Source organism: Candoia aspera, chromosome 7 (assembly GCF_035149785.1).
Source record: "Candoia aspera isolate rCanAsp1 chromosome 7, rCanAsp1.hap2, whole genome shotgun sequence".
In the NCBI taxonomy this organism is placed as follows: Eukaryota; Metazoa; Chordata; class Lepidosauria; order Squamata; family Boidae; genus Candoia; species Candoia aspera.
Window position 1 is genome coordinate 17,417,448 of NC_086159.1, and position 27,045 is coordinate 17,444,492.

Sequence of the window (27,045 nt, forward strand, 5' to 3'; positions counted from 1 at the left end):
CAGTTTTGAAATCGCAAGCTTGAAAAGTTCTATGTTATCATGAACAACCAACAGCAATGCTGCACATTGGCCTGATTTTGCTTCTCCTGTTTAATGGAAAAATTAAATTAGGGATGGAGGTATAAGAGCCACACATAGCTTTGAATGGTGTGCTGACAGACACACTGCAAAAAGTGGAGGACCAGGGCAGGAAGAAGCATGTGGGGCCATGAAAAGACATTGCATTAAGTATAGTTGGACCTGTTTGGTAGGTCGAAGGGGAACCACCAAGACCTTCCAAGGTTGGAGGCGAGACTGGAAAATCAAAAAACATCTTGAAGGAAGCAAAGGTTAATCATTTCCATGCGGTTGCCAAGAAAACTACAGTCATGCCTTCAAGGTACCAATTACTTTTATTATCATTAGCCTACACACATTTAATCGTTTCCCACTTCTATCATGTAAAAAAAGATAATCTGGTAGAAACTTGGAGTGTCTCTGGGGGCCACATGTACTCCTGAGGCTTCTGATGATGCCCTCCTGAAAGCGGGCAACAACCACGAAGCAAGATCTCTGATTTGTTGTTCTCTTAACAAACCCAGATTTTAAACCAAGAATCAGTGCTGGTTTATTCTGGGTTGTTAGAAGAGGAACAAGCCAAGATCCTGATTTATCATGGAAGAACCACATCATGGAGACAGCAAATCTATTTTTTTTTCTTTCTTGCTCTGAGAACTTTATTAGCAGTAACACAGTGTTCTGCCATAACCAACTGTCTGCTGTGCAACCTCTGATTAAATTTCCTGCCATTGATCTTTCAGGCATTTGTATGACCAGCTTATTAAATAAATGTGTTTGCTATGCTATGCACAAAACCACAGCAAAATGTGGGGGGGACAGGGTGGTCATCACATACCCAGTTGGGTCATTTGGCTCAAGGAAAAAAATGAGGGATAAAGCAGAAGCTGCAATAGACTTAAAAGGCAGTGTTTTAAATGTCTGATCTGCATTATGCATTATCTTCCTATCACCCTGCTACAGGGTGTGCGTGTGTGTGCACATGTGTGTGTGTGCCTTTGAGTCAGGACTGACTCCTGGCAACTGCCTGGACAGGCCCCTGCAGTTTTCTTGGCAAGATGTTTGGAAGTGGTTTGCCACTGCCTCCTTCCTAGGGCTGAGACAGAGTGACTGGCCCAAGGTCACCCAGCTGGCTTTGTGGCTAAGGCGGGACTAGAACTGATGGTCTCCTGATTTCTAATCTAGTGCTTTTAACCACTGTACCAAACTGGCTGTCATGACTGCTTATACAGTAACCAGAATATATGTTGTCCTACACATCATCAAAACAATCAATCTTTTTTCAGTTCCAGAAACATGCAGAATAGTACAGCATTGGAATACTCATGCAAAGCCAACATGCCTTTCCCACCCACCAGCCCTTTTGAATCCATCCTACCTGAAAAGAGATTCTCTTGACAACCAGATTTCATTCTGTTTCACTGTCTTCCAAGAGAACAGAAGCAGCAGAAAAGCTGAGAAGGACATTGCGGTGACTCCCCATTTATTTAGCCACATGCAAAGCTTGTTTAAGCCGTGGACCAAGAGGATGCAATATCCCATACTGGGGAGGGAAAAAAGGAATAGGGAAGATGTCATACTTCAGTTTACAGACAAGATACAGTACAACAATCAGGGTGCCTTCTTAATGATCCTTTCCAGTTGTAAACTAATTTGTTTTAAAGAGGGTAAATGGCAACATTCTGGCTGATCTCAAAAAGCTAATTGGATTTAGATCTGATTAGTACTAGATGGGAGACTACCAGGAAACCCCACAGTGCTGTGGACTAGACAGGAAGTCAAAGAAAGATCCTGGAAAAAGGCAATGACACCATTTCCATACTGGTGCCCAGAAAACTACATGAATATGACCATGAAACCACCAGGAACAGAGTTCAGCTCCAAGGTAATTTTCTGTTAAATGGTTTAAGTATACTTTTATTTATTTTTTAATCTGTTCAATTGTATCCAGTTCTCAGAGACTGCCTGGACAAGTCCCTGCAGTTTTCTTGGCAGGATTTTTGGAAGTGGTTTGCCATTGCTGCCTTTCCAGGGCTGAGAGAAAGTGACCAGCTCAAGGTCACCCAGCTGGCTTCGTGCCTAAGGTGGGACTAGGACTCACAGTCTCCCAGTTTCTAGCCCAGCGCCTTAGCCACTGCACCAAACTGGCTCAGATATACTTTTAGTATTGCTGTATTCAAATGTTTAATTTTTAATGTCACAGCCTTGGTCTGGAGGTTTCATTTCTTTTTAAGTAAATTGCTTTGGTTTTATGAAGAGAAATGTATACAACAATCAAGAGAAATGAACTCATAATTATCTAAAATCATCTTGTCAACCTAACCTAATGAAATTACATTTCCATGCTGCTCACAGGGTCTTTTTTTTAAAAAAAATTATACTGAACCTCTGGCAGTTGCAAATTAACACAACATTTAGAGAATGTTAAATTGTTCTTTCAAAATTAAAGAATCAACAAAAAAGTATTAAACTGGCAAGAGTATTATGTCTTCAAACATAATAAAATATCAACCCTGCAGCAAACAGAGCCAAAATATAATTTGTTTTTCTTCCTCCTTGAGGATCAGCTTGTTATTTAGTAAACAGTTAAATCTAAAGCCTAGATCAGTGTTCCTCAACCTTGGCAGCTTGAAGATGTGTGGACTTCAACTCCCAAAATTCCCCAGCCAGCTTGCTGGCTAAGAAATTCTGGGAGCTGAAGTCCACACATCCTCAGGATGCCAAGGTTGAAAAACACTGGGCTGGATATAAAGTAACCCAAGGCAATGTGCTTTTACTCTCTAGATTTCCTTGGCTTTTTATATAAGTACATTCATCAGATATCAACCAAGTCATACGTAGCCTTCTCACTGTCTTGTCCTTGAGATCTTCGTTTCTATGAAATCAAAAAGATTTTTTTAAAGGCTCTTTTTAAATAAGCAAGATTATTGTATGTATGAAGATGGAAAGATTTGCCAATACCCACAATGGAGGAATGGTTGGGAAGATGATGGAACTTGCTGAGATGGCCAAAATGACTTCTTTGATCAGAGAAAAGACAGTATCTATGTTTACTGCTTACTGGAAACCCCTTATGGACTCTTTGCAGAAAACAGAAAAAAAATGAACTTATGATGTATGGTTTTGATGATTAGACAGGATAGATTATAGAAAGAAGACAGACATGTTGTAACTTTGGAAAAAGGTAAATTTATAATTGTACTTATAACTGCTGTAAAGAAGATTGGAAGCCACTTCTTTGTTTTTTCTTTCTTATCTGGTTTTCTTTTACTTTTTTTCCCTTTCTTGCACTTTTAGCTTTCTCTTTGATTTCTCTTTCTTTTGTTTCTTTCTTAGTTTATATTAGTTTGTATTAGTTTCTATCTTCCTTTTTAAAACTTTTAATAAAATTATTTTTAAAAGGCTCTTCTTGATTTCTCTGCAGAGAGCTTGATTTGGGCAATACACAAATGCAAAATAAATTGTATTTGGTTGAGAAGGAGCTAAAAGAAAAGGTCTTTGCAATCTGTAACAACTTACAGATAGTCCTCGACTTACGGCCGTTCATTTAATGACGGTCTGAAGTTACAGTGGCCTTGGAATGGGTGCTTTATGGCCTGTAAAGCACTTCTGAATGTCGCAAAATGTCGCACCACAACCCTGCAGGCACATGATCACATTTCAGGCGCTTGGCAACCAGTTCTCATTTATGTCCGGTTGCAGCGTCCCATGGTCATGTGATCGCATTTTGTGACTTTTTTTGCCGTTTTCCTTGCTAAGCAGCTGACTTGCCCTCTTATGGAGCCACAGACCCAGCTTGCACTGCCTTGGGGCAGGAAAGCCGTCTCAGACAGAAGCACTCCGTGCCAGCAGCTTGTACCGAATGGGTAACGCTGCAGGAGAACATCTAATTTCCCCAATGACTGACAGGTTGACACACTGTCTCTAAATAGCTTTAAAAACAAGTGACTCTGGGGGAGAGAATATGAGAGTTTTGTGTAATTACCAGGAACATGGGTGACTGGGAGAAAGATATTTCTTTCTGCCTATTACACAAATTCAGGGTCATCTAATTATGGAGACGGTTAGTAGATTCAGGAGTGACAGTGAGAAACAGCTTTTTCAGGCACCATAAAAATAGCTTATGGAAATCCATTGCCCCAAGGCGGTTGATGCTGCATGAAAATGAAAGTTTTCTAGAAGAGGTTAAAAAAGTTCAACCTCTGGAATCTCCCATTTAAAGGATCAGATAGCAGATGCCTTGCAAAGGCTGGACTAGATCACAACTAGCACATTTAACCGCGTAAACCACCTGAAGTTGCTTTGAGCTGGGCAGTGTAAAACTACATGAACTAAATAAACTAATGTTTCCTATATTCTTATAGCACTTAATATTGACCAGATGACTCATCAAAACTACTGTAGCAGCTATTTGGAAATCTCTGGTGATAACCATTGGTTAGGTAAAATGAATTTTATGCACAAAGGAGGCTAACCACAGTTACCCACCACAGACTCCTGGCAAACCTAGGCAATTGTAAGCGCCATTGATTTTAATATATTGTATTTTATATTTACTTATATTTATTGAAATATTGGTATTATTTATAATTCTATTGAATTTTAAATTGTTTTTACTGTGAACCGCCCAGGGTCCCCCATATGGGGGAGATGGGCGGTGATAAAAATATAATAAATAAATAAAATAAATAATAGGAAAGAATGTGTGTAATCAGCTTGCTGGCTCTTACTACAATGGAAGATCTCTTTCAGGGAAGGTGAGACGGGCCTTTGTCTCCTGCCCATCCTCTGGTGAGAAACTGTCCGAAATATAGCTTCATCATCCTACATCAAGTCTCATGGAAGGTGAACATGTACTAGACCCTCTCTCTCCTCCCAGTCAGCTGGGGGAGCCATCTGGGTGTTGTCATGATTTCTGTCTTGTGAGGACGTGACTGGCACCCCTGTGGCTGCTTGTGTTCTTCTCCCTCTCTTCATACCTACCACTGCTGATGTTCCTCCTTTTGGCTACCATCTTAGGGATGGGGAGGGGGAATCATGCACCTACTCCCCTTGTGGCTGGCAGAAGCTATCTCTGCATAGGAAATTCCTGCTCTGGCCTGCAACCTCTGGAGAGACTGCTCAGCTGAACATCAACATCCATCTCCTCTACTTCTTCCTCTCTGCCTGATAGCTCTCTGGGGCAGTTTGCCAGAGTGTGCAACAATCAGCATTCCCTGAATGTTCAAGCTTTAACCTTGCAAACCCACAGTTGTTGTTGGGAGCAACTGCTTCCTAAAACTCAGTGATTGCTACTTCTTCATTTGTAGCTCTGCCTTGTAATCTTCTTGAGTTCCCCACCCTTCCACTGCATGATCCTCCTTTTCCTTTTTCTCCTCCTTACTCTCTCTCATAAGCTGGAAATGAGGGTATGCTGCTGCTCTCCTCAAAGGCAGACCAAAGACTGAAAGGGAGGCTCTGCTTACAGTTAGTCTCACCCTGGTCACCTGCTGAATGGACTACTGTACTGTGCTCTACATGGGGCTGCCCTCAAAGACTATTCGGAAGCTTCAACTGGTGCAAAATGCAATGGTGCAGATGGTTATGGGTGCCCGTAGAGTGGCATACATTACACCTTTGCTCCACAAGCTGCATTGGTTGCTAGTTTGCTTTTGGGTCCAATTCAAGGTGCTGTTTTTGACCTTTAAAACCCTTCATGGCATGGGGCCAGGGTGTTTGAGGGACCCCCTCTTCCAATCACATCTACCCGTTCCATTAGGTCAGGCAGGAACAGAAACTTACAGGTCCCGTCTGCCAAGGAGTTCCATCTGATGGGACCCAGGAGAGGAGCCTTTTCTGCCCTGGCACCCACCTGCCCCTTTGGAATGTCATCCCCCCCAAGGTGAGGTTATCTCCAACCCTTGTGGCCTTCTGAGAGGTCTTAAGATGTGGTTTTTCCAACGGGACTGGGGATCCCCTGGGACCAGGGAGCCTGCAAGGTGGCTCTATTATGTCTCAGTTAACACTCTCCTGGGTTATATGCATACTTGTTTTTATGGTTATTTTAAGATGTGCTTTTATCATTCTGTTTTTACTGTACACACCCAGAGTCACGTTCATGAGATGGATGGCTATATAAATTTGATACACAAATAAATAAACAAACAAAGGGGGTCCAAAAGAGAGAAGGGAAGTTCTTTTCAGCTCTGCTTTCTCACTAGGTTGACCCTCTCCTTTCAGCTCCATCAGCCCGTTGACTGAGAACCACTGCATTTGAACAATATGCCTAAATGATTACATCCTGGCCATGTGCAAATGAATTATGTATTTAATATTTCATTTAATACCATTATACTCGGATCCTTGTCCTGATATAAGCAGTCATCTCTTAGAAAGTTGATACTGAGTGGGTACTGTATTCAGCTTCAACTGCAAGGTTAATAAAAAAACCTAATCAATAACCAAATAAAGTAGCTTCCCCTAATATTATGACAGTTGAGGCTGGCAAGGTGGGAAGCAAAGTCCAGGCGAGACCGTTATATAAACGCAGTATGGGTGGCTTCAAGTTCTGAACTGGGAAAAGAACAGCAGAAAACCAGTTATCACAAAGTGTGGCGGAGAGACAGAAGTCTAGGATTTAAACCTTGGGGACTAACACATACACAAACACATATATGGCTGCCTTCCTATAATCCAGTATCAGCTGCTGGGGAATTCTGGGAATTGAAAGCCACACATCTTAAAGTTGCCAAGGTTGAGAAACACTGCTGTGATCTATCGTAATTATCTTTTGCCTAACCGTGACTTCTTCCAGTTTGCAGTAAAGCTTTTATCAAACTGTGCTGAGTGAAAGTTCTGCGGTTAGGTAGTTACTGAGCACAGAAGGAGCCAAATGGCTAAGGAAGACATGCTGGCATGAAGTCTGATAAATACAGGGATTTTGTTCTATCTATTTTATTACCAATTGCTATACCTAAGCAACAGAAAAATGAAATGCTTCAAGACTGATACATTAAATAAAATAGCATGGCATGAAACGGGGCAAAGAGAACACCAAATAATGTTTATGAACAGAAAACCAAAAAGGAAAATAACCCTGGAAGCAAGGGAATAATAATAATATCTTCTCTAAAAAAAATACTGGGCTGTGGGGGGAGAGGGAAAAAAGGGGGGGTGGCAATCCAATCAAAATTGCAACTCTATTCTCAGATCTTCACTGCACTGTGAACTGGAATAGCTACAAAATTAAATCCTACTGTACAGTATTAGCAAGCGGAAGTAAAATGACAGCAAAAGCCTTTTGCACCTTCAACTTTTCTTCTAAATTAAAGGGGCATAACAACATACCTTGACTTGTAAGCAATTTCCTCAACTGTTTTTTTTTTTGAGGTAATATGCATGGATTTTGTTAATGCTTTGAAACATGCAATGGTGACAGAGAATATCACTTCCTATTGTGAAATATCTCATTCCTTGTGTATCACCTGGGGAAATCCCTCCCTCATGTGCCTTGAGAAAGCTGGCTCCTAAATGAATTTCCAGATCATTATGTTCATGTTCTCAAAATGCTGGAATACTTAATAAAAATGCTAGGATTGCAGAACCTTAAAACAGTCTCCCACACATCCCTTCATAGCTGCTAAAATCCTAGTTAAATATCAGTGGTTGTCCAGATATTGGTGGATGTGCAGAGGAAGAAATACCTGCATTGTTCTAACATGCAAGACCTCTGTTCGTCTTTTTAAAAAATTACTTTTTCTTTTCAGAATTACTTCTGATTTTCAGATTGTATCCCTTCCCATAAACAATAATCATTTACCTGATACTGATAGTGTGTTTTCAGAGTTTTGCAGTTAAGTCTTTCTACCACAATGATCAAACTGCCAAAGCAGATCAGATTAGATTAGTTCCTTATTAATGGGCCCAACAGTTTTTATCACAGCATGGGGCAGTATCCTCAGCCAGTTTGGTCTAGTGTTTAAGGTGCTGGGCTAGAAACCAGGAGACTGTGAGTTCTAGTCCCGCCTTAGGCATGAAAGCCAGCTGGGTGACCTTGGGCCAGCCACTCTCTCTCAGCCCAACTTGGTGCAATGTAGACAAGCCTCCTCGTGGTGCACCCCTGGGCAATGTGACTTGTCACGGCTGAATAGTCTACATCTGGCTGCTGGACCTCAGAAGGATTTCACAGCAAGAAAAAGCAGCATGAATACCGAACTGCTATGCCATATGATTAAAAAAAAATGGAAGAACCACTCCTTCTCAGGTCAGAGATGGCAACAATGTAAGTATTCAACAGCTGCTCAGCTTCAAGCCCTCCCAATGCCAAGCAAAGAATCCATTAATTCATAGAATGTGCAGGAAGAAAAAGCAACAGGTTTAAATTGCCTTGGAGATAAGAGGAAGACTGAACTCATGTGCTAGCAATGGGCAATCAATTGTTTTATCTGGCTTCCTTCTTGCTTGCAATGAAGCTGCTTATCCAGCTGAAGTGTGCTGGTGAGGCTTCTGTCAGCCTAGGAGCTGAGTAAAGCCATGTAAAGTCAAGCTGCTTACGATTTACTGCCAGGACTGGTAGGGGAAATCTCATACCTAATGTTGTAAAAAGCTAAGCCAGGTCAGTCCTAGTTTGTTGTTTTGATTTTGGTGCTGCTCAACTCCAGAAGAACTAGTTAGGACTTGGAAAGAAGTAACCAGGAAATCTCAGGTGTGTAGGCTAGACTGGGAAAATAAAGGTAGGCTAAATGTGAAGTCCTAGAACAGTGTTTCTCAACCTCAGCAACTTTAAGATGTGTGGACTTCAACTCCCAGAATTCCCCCAGCCAGTGCTGGCTGGGGAATTCTGGGAGTTGAAGTCCACACATCTTAAAGTTGCTGAGGTTGAGAAACACTGTCCTACGAGAAGCCAACAGCAAAAAACTTCCACATTGTTTTCAAGAAAATATCAGGTGAGTCCATACAGTCACCAGGAGTTAAGCTGGACTTGGGAAGGTCTTCCCCTTTTTGACTGGGCACTTTCTCTCTTGGATGGGATCCCTGACTTATGCTGCTGTGATCTGTGAAGTAATGGAGACCTTTATATGGTTGTAGCCTCAACTCCACACTGCAACTTTCATGTAACTTTGAGACAAAGTCAGTTTCCAAGGTGGAAACTTTCACAACTTTCCACTCAGTCACTTTCCAAGTTGGCAAATTTGGGTCAGTTGTCCAAAACACTCTGGATTTACAAGAGAAAAGCTTTTTAAAAAACCTTTTCCCAATAGAGCAGGGAGAACATCTGGGTGTGATCTGAATTCTAAATCTTAATGGCTTCATTGGGAAAATTTCCTTGGCTGCCTAACTAAAAAAACCCCCCACAAAACTTTCATTTCAGGATATTGTTTAGATAACCTGCAGAGCCTCAAACAGGAACATGAGCTCTGAAAAATATTTTGAATGTTAACAATTCCCCACCAACTTCAGGGCACCCACGCTGACTGGCCTGCTTTCCAAGTAACTGAAAGATGATACGGAGATATTTATACAAGGCTAGGAGAATATTAGGTATTGGGAAACAGGCAGCTGTGCACATATGTGCAGGTTTCATGGGAAAGAAGCTGCAGATTGTCTGTGTGCGTCTCTCTGTGTGTAGAAAGAATAACCAGGATTTTGGAAATGAGGCAGGGAAAACAGGCAATTGTGGTAGACTGATGCAGGCCTGTTCATGTGCATATGTGATAAATGCAGTTCTCCGCCACCCTAGACCATTTTTCTAAATAAAGGAGATGAACAAATGTGACATTTTTTCAAAAAGGAATGTGACCCTGGAGGCTGGTGTTCTGCTTTGTAATATGCTAACTTCTCCCCTCTCCATACATGGCTACATAGAAAAATGGTAAAATAATATATTGAAGCCTAGAAGAGATAAAGAGACAATCTCAAATCCCCTAGATTTAATATTGGTTCCTAACTTCGAGAGTTGGTCTTACTCAGCCAGCAGCGCTAGACTGTTGGGCTCACACGGTTTCCTCGTCCTTAAGAAAGCATGGGGGAAGGACCAGTCTTTCCTTACAGGGCTGGATTTGTGTGTTCAAGTTGAGAGTTGTTAATTATTATTACTAACCTCATAAAAGTTCACAAATAGATACACTGTGAACTAGGGCAGTAGAGAGCTTGGAAGTCAGTTTCTAAAAGATTGGCTGGAGTGTGTGGGAACATTAAACTAGCACCCCTCTGCAATACTTTAGCACCTCTTCCTGGGACTGGAATAACCAAACTCAAAACTGCATGCAAAGCCAGAAAAAGGCTGTGTTAAGCTGTTGCAGACAGGCGCTATTCTTGGCCATCTGTATGCTCCAAATCACCTTTTGGAGATTGAAACCAAAGTGCAACACAGTCCTAGGTGACAGTGTATCTGCTGCTGAAGTATACAGAAAGGAGGGCTCCATCTCAAAGGGTTGCAAGTACAGGTGCAAATGTTTGTTACACATCCTAACAGATTACTGCTGAATGCCCATCTGCCATCTTATCCACAGATCAAACACAGGAGAGATACAAGGAACGCGTCTGTAACTGTGTAAGATGCAGAACATGCGACACACAAAAATCTCAAAATACATTCTGTGTAGAAGAGCATCAACCATTTCCAAGTTGGTAGCCACATTTATTTATCCATGCATCCATCTGCTTTTTTCTTCTACCTTTTGCTCAGAGAGCTAATGGCAGCATTCACAAGGCTGATCCTAATTTAATTTCCAAAGCAATCATCCTGTGAGGTAGGTTGGTGTAATGACATGTGGGAAAGACCTTGGGAGACTGGGCAAAGAGACTCTTCCAAGGGAATGGTCAGATAAGAGACAGCATAGCCCACAGCTGGATAGTGGGATGGGCAAGAGGCTCAGAAGAAACCCTCCCTAGTTTCTTGGACTGTAAAGGAGACGGGGGGGGGGGGGGAATTATACTTTCAGACTTGCAAAATTCTGTCAACGTAGCCTTACAATAAAGTAGAATTAGCTCATCTGATTATGATTCCTATCTGGTTTACCCCGCAAGGCCGACATCAATCTTACAAGTCTCTCCCCACCCCCACATCTCCTTTACAGCCTGAGAAACTAGGGAAGGTCTCTTCTGAGCCTCTTGCCCTGCCCACTATCCAGCTGTGGGCTATGCTGTCTCCTATCGACTGTTCCTTTGGCAGCGTCTCTTTGCCCAGTCTCCCAAGGTCCTTCTCACATACCATTACAGTTGGGTTGAGAGAAAAGAACTAGCCCAAAGTCATTTAGTGAACTCCATGATTAAGTGGAGTCTTCCTATAGTCATTTAACTTACCCCTGCCCCAAAGGAAGAAGAGAACAATCCGGGAAGGTGTGAACAGAGCATAACCCAATCCATCCATTTCTTCTTTTTATTTCTTTTAATAAATGGCAGAAGCCATATTCAAAATTAACAGTGAGATATTTAATCAATGTATGAATGAGGATTGGGCTGCACCAATTGAACCAAAACCAAAATTTCATGAATTAAAATGGTTCAATAAGCAAGCTAAAGTTTCTTAAATGGAAGACAGGAGAAAAAAAATAAAACAGCAAATATTCAGGGACTTATACCAAATGCCCTGAAAGGGCATAGTAGCAGAATTGGACAATAGACTGGAGACAGAGACATGAACTATGCATTACACAACTCTCTTTGCTATTATAATTCATTTTTAAAAAAGGAAATTAAGAAATCCAATCATAGACTTTTCATGTAGCATGCCATTTGACCCTTAAATTGAAGTCTAAAATTCAATCTCTGCCAATTTCACTGCTGGGGGGGTTGGGTGGATTAATGACTCTCATAGCCATTAAAATGTAGATGAATAGAAATCTTTAGAAAATAATGTTCTTATTCAAAAAATGCCAAAAGTATACTGAAAGCATCACCGTACACTTAACGATGTTTAATCCTAGAGCGATTAAGCAGTTTAAAGGTAAAGTAGAAAGAAAATCTTTAGAAGGATACTATCTTTGGCAAGAAGGTATGAGATGAAAATACTAATTAAGCAAGTACTCAGTAACATTGAAAAGTTCCAACCTCCAAAGTTGCTGCAAGATTTTATTGACAGATTCCCGCTTGGAGCAAAAAGAGAGAGAGAGAGAGAGAGAGAGAAGAAAATACGATTCTCACTTGCCAGAAGATCCAAAATACCATTGTTTGAAAAACAAGACAGAATATTTAGCGCTATTCTATCTTTTGGAGAGCAGTCACATTTCCTTCTCTCAATGCTCTTATTTTTTTCAACTAGAATATGCATCAGAAGAACCTTCAGACTTCAAAGAAGATCACAAGAACTCCCCTATTTTACAAACTAGACCTTGTACTTTCTTCATCTGAGATTTAAATTCCAGTACTGAATCGGAAGCACAATTTTTTTCTACTAGAAAATTCAGAGTTATCAAATGCCAAAGATAGAGTTTCAAACTCCCAGCAGCATGCTAAAAATTAAGGAAGATACACAGAAAGGAGTCAGATGTTATCTCAAATTGTAGCCATTGCTTGTTTTCAGTTTGCTTAAGATTATCATCTTGAGATAGCTCCAACTGCAAGTATGCATTGACCTATGTCTGGATGATACTCTCCTCTTTAAATGAACCGTAGATGAGTGGTTTATTGCTTATCAGTAGGAGAAGCTGACAACCACAAGGAGTGCCTCTGCATTAACCTTCTCTTCCGGTTAGCAGCGATATATAAATTGCCCCTTCCTAGAAGAAAGCGTTCTTGTCCTTTTAAACTAATGTTCTCCTGTAACATCACCAGGTGTCCTGAGCCAAAAGTTAAGGGACTCTGAATTGGCAAGAATTTTTGAAGCACACTGCCAGGATAGCTACACTTTTGTCAATCAATAATATTGTTACACATTAAACATGAGAAAAATCCTAAGTCTTATTGTACATTCTGAAGCAGGACTACAAGCTTTCATTAGTAGATCAAACAACCAAAGCTTAATGAGCATCGGACAAGAAAATATGAAACAGTCCCACTGTCTTTAGAATTACATCTCTAGGATTTCATTAACTTGGCATTTTTCTTGGTTGTAGACAAAGGGTTCCTAGCTCTATCAATTCCTCCTTAGCAGACCCTTGTGTGTGTGTCTTTGTGTACTCACACATAGATGCACACATGTAGAAAGAAAAAAATATGGAAGAAATAAAGAGAAAAACATTGAGATTACAACTGGGAAACAATGATGTCTCGATTCCTAGTAAACACCATTGATATGGTAATGCAACCACTTCTAAAGGGTTTAGCTGCAAGCATCCTACATGAGACCCACAATGCAAACTGCTTCTATTCAGAACCACCACCCTCTGTTCCATCTCTGCCCCCTCTCATTTTTTTTCATTCTCTGGCTTTAAAAGGTCAGTGAGCATTCCACACTCAAAAACTTGTCCAAGTTTCACTGGGATATTTTGGGTTCTCCCATAAGGTCTTTCCCTTTTGTGTTTCTCCAAACCTTTGGAGTTACCACAAGCCCATTAATCTCTCCAGTACATGGATGATACTATTCTACTTTTGTGTGGATCCAAATTTGGCATACTGATTTTCTTTTTAGTAAATACAGTAATAATGGTCATACTTTCTCTTCTCATTCTATGTTTATAAAAAGAGCTAAAAATGTTTATAAAGTAAAAAAAATGCACTCAGCTATCTCAGTCACTTCCATCAAGCAACTAAAACATCTTCTAATTAAGTCACTGCAATGATCCCAGTTATAGTGCTTACAGATGACAAGATGATAAAATAATTTTGAAGCACTGCCGGGCAGTGAACTATTTTGATCAAGACAGTTGTTTTCAAACCCGTTCTTTTAGCAAAGTCTTTTAGAAGCTTATAATGAGTTCTTTAGTTAGTAAATCAGAAATGTCAGGCACATTTCCATGAAAAATATGAGTAGTGTCCACAAATACATCTCTCCTATATGATCTAGTTAGAGGAGAGAAACCTAGCCAGTTCCCGTGATGAAAAAACAAATAGCCCAGGAGCCTATGACAGAGATGAGTGTGTGTGGGGGGGGCGGTGTGCATGCCTCCAAGTCACCATTGACTCCTGGTGACTGCTGGACTGGTCCCTGCAATTTTCTTGGCAAGATTTTCGAAGTGGTTCGCTGTTGCTTTCTTCCCAATGCTGAGAGAGAAGGACTGGCCCAAGGTCAGCCAGCTGGCTTTGTGCCTGAGGTGGGACTAGAACTCTCGGTCTCCTGATTTCTAGCCTGGTGCCTTAACTACTACATCAAACTGGCTCTCATGACAGAGATGAACTGATGTGGAAATTATTCCCTTGAAAAAACAAACAAATAAATGAAAACACACTATATTAATGGGGTAATTCTTTCGTATGCTTGTTGTTCATTCTTAACATCTTCTATAAATGTACCCTAACAAAATGTCTCACTTCATTAAGGAAAATCTACATCAATTTAAAGCTATTCTCAGCAAAACCATGGATCAATCTGAAAACCTCAAGTTTGCTATTTACTCTTCCATTTGTTTTTATATGGCATAGGGTGACTCTATCAAATCACTTCCTATACAAACTAAGCTGATAAAAGCAAGCCAAGGCAACACCTTTGGTTTTATACTCAACTCCTTTCTGAGAAGGATAGCACTATTTAGAGAAAATCATTGTCCATCCACAAATGCATTTCAGTAAAGTCCTAGGGAACATATTCATCTCAAGTTCAATCTACAGATTATTTTAACACTTGGTGAGCCATGATTATTAAAAAAAAAAAAAGGAGAAGCAATATATGAGCAGCTTTATACGAAATCACCACATACAGCTTGTTCAAAAGAATCTATTATGGCAGCCTCCCGACATCTGATTTCCTCTGAATATTTTGACCTACCTGGCTGCAGATGATGGGAATCATAGAACAAAATCTCTCAAAGGACTCAAGTTGGGGAAGGTTTTACTACTACCTGCTTTTTTACATCTTGGAACATTTCAGAAGTGGCAGCTTGTGGGAATGCAATGTAATAAAAACCATGATTTTAAAACTCATGCTTGAGCATCTCGCCATAAAAGAATTAAATGTATGAATATTACCTAGGCATATACAGGATGCGCTCTGCCACCACAAATCCCACCCTGAAGAAGAGGTTGCTAGCAGGTATGAAGGGGAAAATCAGGAACAACAGGCCAACTAGAACTTCTCTGTGTTCCAGTTTCTGCAACAAAATAATAATTAAAGATACACATGTGAAAAAAGAATGCCCAAATCAGGCAAGATCAGAGATCCAGTTCCCAGATTACAATAGTTGCGCTTGTTCATATACCTTATGCAAAAGTCTGGACAACCACTAGATGGGAGCAAAGATCTTCTGAATCTCTTTGCTACATCTAGGTCTCGCTCAATTTCTGAAGCACAGACATGGTAGCCCTAATGTGCCTGATCTATATGGATCCTTTATTTCTTGTAATTACTTGTTTAAAGTTAACAATTTGAATCTAGTTTTATTTGGTTTGCTTTTATGTAGTGCTGTATGTAGTTTCTAAGACAGGAATTCTGACATTTGAAGCATGACACAGCTAGAAAGCTTGACTACATACTCGTTATTTTCTGTTTAGAAGCACTGCTGCACTTGGTGGAGGACAAAGATAATTTTGGATGGAACTAGATATTCATTCCCCCCCCCCTTCAATGTTTTAGACAATTTGATCTGTGTCATGACATCATCAAATTGTATTTTGAACATATGACCCTGTCTTATTCTGAGTCAAGATATCAAACTCAGCATAGCCATTCTCAGCCCTGTGCAGAGTAATACATTGACCCTGGGAACACCTCCATATCAAGAATACGGACTTTCCTCTCAGCAAATGGCCTCTTCCTTCTATACCTCATCAGATGCTACTGAAAGGAAGAAATTCAGCACGAGAAATTCAGCATGTCCAAATGTTAGGGAAAAATAAGAAGAATCAGAGTGGGAAGAGAGACTGCAGTATCATTTACAAGAAGTGTTTGCGTGATGATCTTCCACGTGTGTCTCTCAAAGTCTTGCCTATGAAACCAAAGTCTAACTTTTCTGGTCAACAAGATTGAATGAAATGCATACAGTCCAAATGGTGCACAAATCACAATTGTGTCGATAATTACCACTATCAGAAGAATAAAATGAGGTTATGATTTTGGTTTACATGTATTGGACTTTATGCTTCTCTGATATTACATTTACATAATTTCTGGGATACTATTTACAAACATTAACAGTTTTCTCCTAAAAGTTACCATCCTATTCTTAAAATACAAGATGCTGGAAAAAATGAAATTGAATTGCCCTGCTGAGAACTGAACTAGAATGTGTAGTTACTGTCTTAAAGATCACTGGTCATTGCTAAATTTGCACAGCTACCACCTGCCTTAACAGCAATCCAAAAATTCATACTTTTCAGCCATAAGGTAAAGGTAAAGGTTTCCCTTGACGTAAAGTCCAGTCAAATCCGACTCTAGGGGGCGGTGCTCATCTCCGTTTCTAAACCTTTAGAGCCGGCGTTGTCATAGACACTTCCGGGTCATGTGGCCAGCATGACTCACGGAACGCCGTTACCTTCCCGCCAAAGCGGTACCTATTGATCTACTCACATTTGCATGTTTTCGAACTGCTAGGTGAGCAGGAGCTGGGATTAACAACGGGAGCTCACCCCGCCGCGCGGTTTCGAACCGCCGACCTTCCGATCGGCAGCTCAGCGGTTTAACCCGCAGCGCCACCGCATCCCTTTACTTTTCAGCCATAGGACTTAACAATCCCTTCCTTGGGACTGTTAAAGCCTGCTGTAATTGATTATTAGTTCAGCAATTTCTTACAAACAATCCTCTTCTTGTAATGTTTAGGTCTTCTCTTGAAAACCACATTCTATCACCTAGCAACAAGTTTCTATATCTGATGCCTAATAAAACTAAGATGTGACAAGGCATCACTAAGCAGTTTGAAACATGAAACTGCATGGTGTTATTTTTATGGCCATTTTTCAGTCTATAGAGAATTTTATAGCCCTCAATCTCCCAAGATAAATTGCTCCACTCTTCTTCACTGGTATACAGTACTAACCCTCATAGATCTATTAAATACATACAAAAACAAGCTTAACTGCAGCACAAATCTCCAGTCTAAATAACAAGTATTAGACCAAGGAGCTGAAACATATCCTGGTAGAAGGCAATAATAAACAACTTTTCCATTATTGCCAAAGAAAACTGTCCATGTAGTCACCAACAGTCACAGCAGGTGGCTCCAACTAGCCACCCAGGCTGATATTGAAAAACCTAAGCAGAGTCAAACCTGGTTAGTACTTTGATGGGAGGCCATAGGTTAATTCTTAGACTGGGAAATTTTAAAAAAAAAAAACTGGAGAAAGGCAGTGGAAAAATCCTCGTCTATTCTGACATCAAGAAAACTATGTAAATATGTTCACGCTTATGTTCAGATTCATGTTTGTATTTAGGTTCATACTAGATGACTATCTGTTGAGGACTACTAAGTGCTTTCAGTAAGATGCAATTTAACCATGGTGATGTGGTGGATGGGCACAAAAAATTCCCCCAGGCAGTTTTGCATATACCCAACAGCATCGTATTTACAATGGAACTTCAGTCATATAGAGAGAGTTAGTTGCAGTCTCCTGGTTATGGAACTCTAGTATGCTAACTGTGCAGATAGGAATCAAACAGTCCAAATTAAACACTGCATAGATAACTTATTCATGTAGTCCCAACATTACATTCCCATCTTTTCTAACCCTACTTCCAATCCTAAATACAAGGAAACTCACCAGCCAAAGCAAACCCAGTGTTTGTAGTGTGCATGACCCCAGCTCTAGCACTGCCAGCTCAATTAAAAATATTCTGAAGAGCAAGATGTATGCCCTTGAGACATTTTACAGCAGTGTTTCTCAACCTTGGTAACTTGAAGATATGTGGACTTCAACTCTCAGAATTCCAAAGCTGGCTGGGGTATTCTGGGAGATGAAGTCCACACATCTTCAAGCTGCCAAGGTTGAGAAACACTATTTTACAGTATCTATTGTCCATCACGGTTGACAACAGTGCCATATAAGAGACAGTGGCCTTACTTCTTACAAGGCAGATCCTTCTATGTATTCAGTGTCCAAGCAACAGTAAATTGTTAACAGCTAGGAACATGTTCTACTATGATATTTCATCAGCTTCTCATCAAGATATACACTGCATCAATTCATCAGAGCTTAATCTTCATTCCTGTATTGTGGACTGTCTTCTTTTTGTTCTTAGCAGTACTACAAAGCATTGCTTTGATTTTAGAAACTTTAATCCTTACAGATTTTAATTATACTTAACGATCTTGCTGAACAAAGTGCGGATGATTACATAATGGCCTTATTAAGACAAAACACTGAAGAGACCGTCTTTTTTCTATTTTATTCTTATAGTTTTTTTTAAAAATTTGAAATTATAGTAGAAGGTAAAGGAAAATTATGTAATAGAAATTGTACAAGTACATGAATATGAAATAATTCTGATTAAAGGCAGAAAACATAATAGAGGGGGAAACTGTTTTAATTCAGTCTTGTGGGTTTGTTACTCAATCTAGAGATATACAACCGTGAAGACTTGCATCTTCTCCAATATATGTTACACAACTAACAGTGGCAAAAGCTTATCTAAGCATTTCCTGTGCTCCTTTAAGGTAATTAACAGATTAGACACATAGTTTAAACAGAGATAAAAGAACAGAGATATCCTTTTAGCCAGCCAGAAATGTTTGATTTATTGTATTGATTTCTCTTCCTGAAGTAAATACTACTGCAATAGATTCAGAAACAGCATTGCAGAACACCAGAACAACAATAACCTTAGCAGAAGTATCAGGAAATCAAACAGGCCCCAGGAAATGTAAGGAAGGGACTCTGAATAAGTCAAACATTCAAAATGGATCTTTTATGAAAATGATTTCATATGGAAAATGAAATAATATTTCATACAAAATGAAAAAAAATGCATTTTACTTCTGGACAGTAAAATGTAGAAGCTACACTAATACAGCCAGCTCATAAGGTAAGACCTTTGATGCATCCAGATAGAACAGTTTGACTGAAATGGAAACCAGACCTTAGTCCCCACATTCAGTCCTGCAACAGCACAATCCACAAACTTATCCTCAATGCATTACCCCTATACTATAGTGCATCTGAGGCAGAGTTGGCCTGAGTAAAAGAATTAATCAATGAGAATCTACAGAATATGTTTTCCACCTTTCTTCTGCCAGCATATCCACCTTTTTTGCCAATAAGGACAGCTCCCTGTGCGTAATCCATGATTTCTAGCTCCTTAATTCTCACCCTCTCTCTGATTTCAGAGTTCTTAGAACAGTTTACATGAGGCAGAACACCAATTAAAACTAATGAGGGCTTACAGTCTAATTGTATGAAGGAGGGACATGAAAAAGTAATAGACTTTTGCCTGTCATGTAATGGTATGTGGGATTGACGTTGGGAGACAGGAGGAAGAGTCACAGCCTAGAACAATGGTCTGCTAAATGAAATTTGAGTCCAAAGGAGGAGTGATGGTGAAAGCATCTCAGAAGGGAACCTCCATAGTTTTCAGGAGAGTAAAAGTAAGGGAGGGAAGGGGTACTTTCAGACTTGCAAGATTCTATTAATGTAACCTTACAGTAAAGATAGAGCTAGTATTCCTGGTTGTACTTCTTGTCTGGACTACCTCACAAAGCTAACATGTCAGTACTGGAAGACTGACTACACAGTAATGTCTTTTGGTCTCTCAGCAATGTCACTGGTTTTCCAAGTATTCAAGGATCACATTTTCCTTAATTTCCTGGATGATTTTTTGATATGCTGTTTGGATGATCTGATTATTTACTATAAGGACCCTGCTTCTCCATGATAACTGCCCAGAGTACCCCGATGGGAGGAGATGGGCGGGGACAAATCGGATAAATAAATAATAACATTTGTGTGGTTCTTCAACATCTCCATGACAATAGCCTCTATGTTAACCTGGAGAAATTCATCTTTGATCTACCTCTGTTGGAATACTTGCAATATAATATTTACTCTGAAGAAATGCAGGTGAATCTGGATAAAATACAATATATTTTGTCTTGGGCTCTTGTGCTTTGTCAGTTTTTACCATCAATTCATTCCTGACTTTACTGTTCTGAACAACGCATTGATTCTACTTGCCAAGAAAGTATCCCCTTCCAATGGGATTTCAAAGCCCAACAAATCCATGATCCTCAATTCTCATCTTTCATCATCCCACCCACCCCTTTCTTCTAGAATAGAATAGAATAGAATAGAATAGAATAGAATAGGACTTTTATTGTCATTCCATTATACACCAACATGCACATTAAAATGAAATTCTGTTGCAACTGGCTGACAAAATAATAATTACTATAATATATTATAGTGTGTATGTATGTATGTGTATGTGTATGTGTATGTGTATGTGTATGTGTGTGTGTGTGTGTGTATGTATGTATGTATGTATGTATGTATATATATATATATATATATATATATATATACATACATACATTTACCATTCCACTCCCCTAATCATTATCCCTAATAAATATCTTGGTCCTACACACAACATGTGCCAAAATGAAATGAGAGGGGATTATTAAGAGTTCAGGAGTCTAATAGCCCGGGGGACAAAACTATCACCCAATCTAACTGTTCTGCATCTAATGCAGCGGAACTTTTTCCCAGAGGGTAACAAGGAAAACAAGCCATAATGAGGGTGGGAGTGGTCACTGACAATATTTGGGGCTCTGGACAGACATCATGTATATGCTATATCCTGAATAGGATATATAGGCTGATGATCTGATTTCACCTTGGGAGCCATGCTGCTTCCTTCCATTCTGGAGTTTTCAGAAAATTTCCTCCCCTGTGCATTTCATTCTTACCAGCTTTTGCCACTCAAATGAAAAAATATATTTAATGAGGAGTCCTTAACTACTGTATTAAATATGCCTTTCGGAATTGGATGGGATATGCTTTCCTGTATACTTTATACTAGAACTACAAGAATCTGGGGCAGATTGGTTACAATCTTATTCAATGTCAGGTCAGGTGGGCACTTTTAAAAATTTTAATTTTGGAGTGATCATACAATTGTTCAATATCAAGACCGCCACCTTAAGTGACATTGACCTCTGTTATGCTAAGGCACTGAAACCTTTTCTAAGCAAGGGTTCTCCAAATAAACCAGATCTGTAATTTTCAGAGTGCATAGCCAGAATGGTCTTTGGCTGAGGAACTTGAGAGCTCAACGTATCTGCAGCAACATATCTGCAGCGTTCCAGGTTCTTTGACATATCTGCAGCATTCCAAATTGGGAAAAGATGAAATAATGATTGGCTAAATCTCATGAGCTGCAAGGTTGAAAAGGGGTTCAAATTAGCATCTTCCTTCTCCTCACCAGATCCTAACCTTTACCCTATACAACTTAGGTTACCACTCAGACATATGTATGGATTTTTTACTACTTCATCTAAACTTAGGCTGCAATCTGATACACATTTCCTTGGGAGTAAGTATAATTAAATCCACTGGAGCTTCTGAAAAGACAGGCACAGGTTTGCATTAAAATTTGTCAACTTACTGTTAAGAAGCAGGGGATGGAATCAATTAAAAATTATTAAGCAGAATACTCTAATTATTTTATATATTAGGTTAACCTTTTATCTAATTAAAAAGTGTTTGAAAACCAAAGTAGGGATTTAAGAAAACAGTCATTCTTGTTCCTCTTTGCTTCCTGTGACTGAAAAAGAAATTATGTACACTATTCTCAAGAATCGTGACCCATATACAAGACATAACAGAACTTCTGAGAATAAACTTAATTAGGATGCCTATGCTGGCTGTGGGGAAATGAAACTTGTGCTTCCCTCATTATGAGAAAAGATACATCAAAAAGATCAAGGGAGCTACAGAACAAGAGCACCATAATTTCCTGAAACAAGCAAGCAAATAGTGGAAAGCTGTTCTTCCCTTCTAGGCTTCCCCTCCTCCAGTAAAACGGTCCATGGCTGTTTCAAGAACAGCTTAAGGAAAACAAAATGGGAGAGAGAGAAACAATAGCTAACCTATATAAATGCAGAAATGTTCAGCAATGAAATCAAGCTACCAATCTCCATAGCTTAAATGCCTTTTATTCAGCTTTGTGCACCCATTCCAACAATGCAATTATCCAAATTAGCAGTGAACAAGAAATTAGTATCATTTTAAAGCCTATTGATAGGAAAGGAATCAATCAGTAGATATACAGTCCCAATCGAAGTGAATATTTTATTTATTTATTTTATTTATTTATTAATCAAATTTATCACAGCCCATCTCCCAAAAGGGACTCTGGGCAGTTTACAATAAAACATAAATAAAAATATAAGACTATAAAACACTATAATACATAATACAATAAATATAATAAAAACCTTGATGATATTTGTAGCGCAGGGTTGAACTGTGGAGTCCTTGGTGCTCTCTGAGCCTTGTTGTTTTCTTGCAGACGTTTCGTTGCCTGACTAGGCAACATCTTCAGTGCGAACCCCTTCAGTGCGAACCCCCTCAGTGTTCGCACTGAAGATGTTGCCTAGTCTGGCAATGAAACATCTGCAAGAAAACAACAAGGCTCAAAGAGCACCAAGGACTCCACAGATATACAGTATTCTATAATTGTAACTCTTGCCCATGAAACAGAGCCCATGTTCTCATTCTGGGCACATTGATCTCTTTATTACATTTATACCTGCCTTTTGCCTGAGATCCCCAAGAGCCATACGTGTGAGCCTTCCCTGTATCTATCCCCACAGCAACCATGAGAAATAGGCTGAGCTGAGAGTGACTGTCCAAAGTCATCCAGTGAGTCCCTTGATCCGACCATATCACACTAGCCCTCATATGTGTTTCTTTACACAGCATCTCTGAAAACTGAACAAAACAGCTCATTTTTTCATTTTTATTTATTTTATATAGAGTGACATATAAGATTTCATACAGTCCAACGTACTCCAATCCGTTTGGTTTTGGCTTACTGTATTGTCTAAATTCAGCCACCATGATTTGTAAAACATCACTTATGATTTATAAGCCACACTTATGACATAGCATGCTGTGTGAATCCAGCCAGTTATCTAGCCTGGAGAACAGGCAGTAAGTTCAAGGAAGAAAGATTGAAGAAATTGGGAATGTCTAGGTTTGGGAAGAGAAGACTGTAGAAGCTCATGTTCCTTACCTGAAGGGAAGCCCCTAAGAAGAAGGGCAAGACCTGACCACCATAACTTAAGGATGGATTTAAGCTTCAGAAAGGCAAATTCTAGTTGAATGTTCAAACTTCTTGACCATAAGAGAAGCCCCACAGTAGAACAAATTATCCAGAAAGATGCTGGGCTTCCATTCATTGGAGGTCTTCAAGTAGAAGCTAGACAGCCCAAGATCCTTTAATTTGGATTATGGCACCAAACAAAGGGGTAGACTCAAACAGTCTAAATTACTTCTTCTATGATACTTTGATTCTAACGTGAAAACCCAGTCACAGCTTGGGTTCAAACATGCCAGAGACTGACATTTATTTTTAAAATGATGTTAGGTCTACTTGAGGTTTTATGCCATTGTTTTCTAGTGCTTCTCACTTCAAAATGGCAGGGAACCTATCGGTTTTCATGAACCACAGTCAGACTTGAATCTGGGGACCTCTAAAAAGAAGCTTGGAGGTGAGAGCAGGCCTGCAGTTGCACATTTCTGAGCTAAGCCATGGTTTGTTTTAGACATGGCCTACTAAATAAGTTGCCATTCACAAAACACGATCTAAAACCAGCTGAACCACATTATGGTTTAGAATGCTGTGTGAACACAGCCTTTTGATGGCTTGATGGCAATCAAACAGAAAAAGAAGTGTTCCAGATAACTAAACAGAACAAATAGCATGTCTCTCCTCTCTCTCTCAAATAGCAGCTGCTTCTGGAAAACTAATCAGAAGGATGCAAGTTGCATGAGTAGGAAGAGAAGATTTATCCCTTTCCCTCTCATTGCAAAAAATCTCCAAGCTTAAGTTTATACTTTTGTTGTGACAAAGCCCTGAACGGTACCAACAGAATGAAAAATACAGGCAGGATGCCCTGAATCAGTCCCTTCTGATTCAAGCTAAATTCATACAACTGCACTGACAAGTTAAGAGCATGGGCAGAATGGCTCCATGCAGAGTTCTGCATCTGGTTCAGCAATTATCCAGCTGTGATCATCCATACCGAAAACTCTCTGGAATACCTCTCTGTACATTTTCAATTTGTCAGTTTAATTGTGTGAATTGTTCCATTCATCATTCCCGAGTCATATTCCTGCTTTTCCTTTACTCACTTTGGTACACAGCAAAACCACTTCACGCAAATGAAAGGTCAGCAGCTACACCTCAGCTACCCAGGTGATTTTTGTGTAATGGGCATCACAGAGGCAGGTTGCTCCTTGTGATGCTTCAGCCCATCTAATGCTCAATGAAACAAAACATCAACTCTGAAATCTTAGTGGATTGTAGGATCCTTAAGAAGGAGAAAGGATCTGTGCACTCTTGAGCGTCTGGCAGACTAGGGGTGCTGGTTGTAGAGCGGTTTCTATAGAGCAAGTTTGTTCCAGCAACTGGATTTCCAAAATCCTAATGCATGCATTTGGAAGGATTGCTGGGGAAGGTGACGACTGGGGAAGGCAATGGCAAACCACCCTGCTATAGTCTGCCAAGAAAATGTCCTGAAAGCAGCGTCCCCCTAAAGGATCAGACGTGACTCAGTGCTTGCACAAGGGACCTTTCACCAATGCATGCATCGTATTGGATGTTCAGCATGCACACAGTGTAAGACCCCAACTTCATGCCATGCAGGTACTCTCAGTTCACTAAACATGATATGCCCCAGGCATTATGGGATTTATCCCAGATGGATCTTTGTCCCCATGTTGCAGAGCTGAAATACGTGTGAAAACCACCTTTCATGTGTACAACTAAAGAAATATTTAATTTGTGGGGAAACTCTTAAAAATTGCTTTATGTAGCGCTGAACCTGTATGTCTCTTTCAATGAAAATGTAAGGATAGTTTGCATGATTAATTTCACATGACTGGGGTAGGGCTATAGCAGAACAGTGCATAGCCATGAGCTCTATATGAGGTATGAAATTGCTCTGACTAAACCAGGATGCAACTTTTCTTCTGTGTTGCACCAAGTGGCCATGGGATTGCCTTGGTTTTGGTATAATGTGATGTGTGAATCCAGCCACTGTGGTTTGCCAAACATCATTTATGACTTAATGCATTGTGAGAACCAGTTAACTGTGTCTTAAGGTTAAATCTGTATTTTATGTGTAACTGCAGTCACTGAATTGTCAAATCAAACCATATCTTTTTTTCTCCAACCTGGAAAAATAGCAAAATATCCTTCAGAATGCCTATTGTGCTTAGTTAGAGCTTCCATTATGTTTGAACAATGGTTGATCAAAACTCAAACATGTAGTTCAAATAAAGCATTATATTATCCCCTAACTACACCTCCCACTCTACAGGCCTTGCAGAGGTGCAGACACAGTAACAGGTTATGTTTGATCAAATTTTGATTTTTAATTGGGAGCGGGGTTTGCATCTGTAAATCTGCCATAGGATGAACACTACTAATTCAGTGAAATGAAACAACAGATTTTTTTAAAAATATAGATTTTATTTCTTCCTTTTTTTAACAAAAAGCACAAACATTGTTATACCTTATTTGATTTATATGAGCACCTCTCAGACATGAGCTCAAGACAGCATAGCGGGTTTTGAAGCAATATATAACATGCTTTAGAAACACACACACATACACCGGACAGCAACAGCCACCTGAGCCTTTTGCTTTATGAGCAAAAAACATTGCTAACAAGCAACTCCTTTGTTTTCAGAGTAGAGTCTCATAATACTTCTGTTAGCTGTATTACTTGGTGTAATCCAAATCTCCAGAGCATTATAAAGCACTCCTGATTAAATTTACACCCAGCTCATCTTCCAAGTTTCATTGCCAACACCAGATTCTCAGTGTGTTTGAAAAAGGAAACCAACCTAGGATAAGTTGTCAGATATTTTCTAAATTACATGCCTTTTCTAACAATGGAAAACATTGATGAGCTCTCACTTTGTGTCTTTGGTGATTTCTAAGCAAGTAAGTTTAAAGGGAGCATACACAGGGTCATTAGAAAATGGATTAGGATTGAAGAGGTTAAAGATCTTCTAAGCAAAACATATGGGAGACTAAGGAAGTGCAAGTCTTCCACTATGATAAGTTAAGAAACCTTGGGCGCATCCTAACACGTCACTCACTTCTTTTCTTGCTCCACTCATTCCACCTACAGATCTCTATGTTCTTATCAAACCTGGTTACAGAGATATCCTAAGCAAGAACAACTTGATCTTTTGCCAGTTTTCCATTACATCTGGATTGCAGTGGGTTAAGTAATCGAGATGGTGGCTAGGCACAACAATAAGTAAAAAGTGGTCCTGCCAAGCAAAATGCTAAAATATTCCCTCCAATACGCAACAGTTATAAGCCCGGAAAAAAATGAAACTCTGATTTTGCAGAAATGTTTCATCCACAAGGTCATATTTTATGGATGCATAAGATCCATAAAATATCTTCTACCAAAGCAGTTCTGTCAAAGATCACCCATTTATTTCAATGAAGAAAGGAACTATTTATTTCCTTTGAGTGTGTGAGTGGATTGAGGTTGATGTTAGCTCTCTGGATTGCCATTTTGTTTATTTCTCTTACTGTGTTTCTGTTTATTTGTTGTATTTACATTATTTTTATATAGTGGGCCACCCAGAGTCAGCATGGAGTTGGGTTCTGCCAAAGTCAAATTAAATGGATAATTAAATAAGAACTATCACTTCCACCCTAACAGATCTCCATCACCTCAAATCACATCACCAAAATTCAGCAGCAAAATTTTGGTGACAATTTGGGGGAAGAATTAA

General features: G+C 39.7%; 1 protein-coding gene across 2 annotated transcripts in view; it reads right to left on the minus strand.

Annotated features, from left to right (window-relative positions):
* Positions 1-27,045, minus strand: part of TMTC1 (transmembrane O-mannosyltransferase targeting cadherins 1) — a 125,561-nt gene that overhangs the window by 42,364 nt on the left and 56,152 nt on the right. Inside the window, exons 9-10 of one of the 2 annotated variants that reach the window (XM_063308519.1) lie at positions 15,100-15,221; positions 1,436-1,600 (exon numbers count right to left, since the gene is read on the minus strand). In XM_063308519.1, the coding sequence (XP_063164589.1) occupies positions 1,436-1,600; positions 15,100-15,221 (287 nt within the window). The remainder of the gene's footprint in view (positions 1-1,435; positions 1,601-15,099; positions 15,222-27,045) is intronic. The other variant, XM_063308520.1, reaches the window with a different exon arrangement.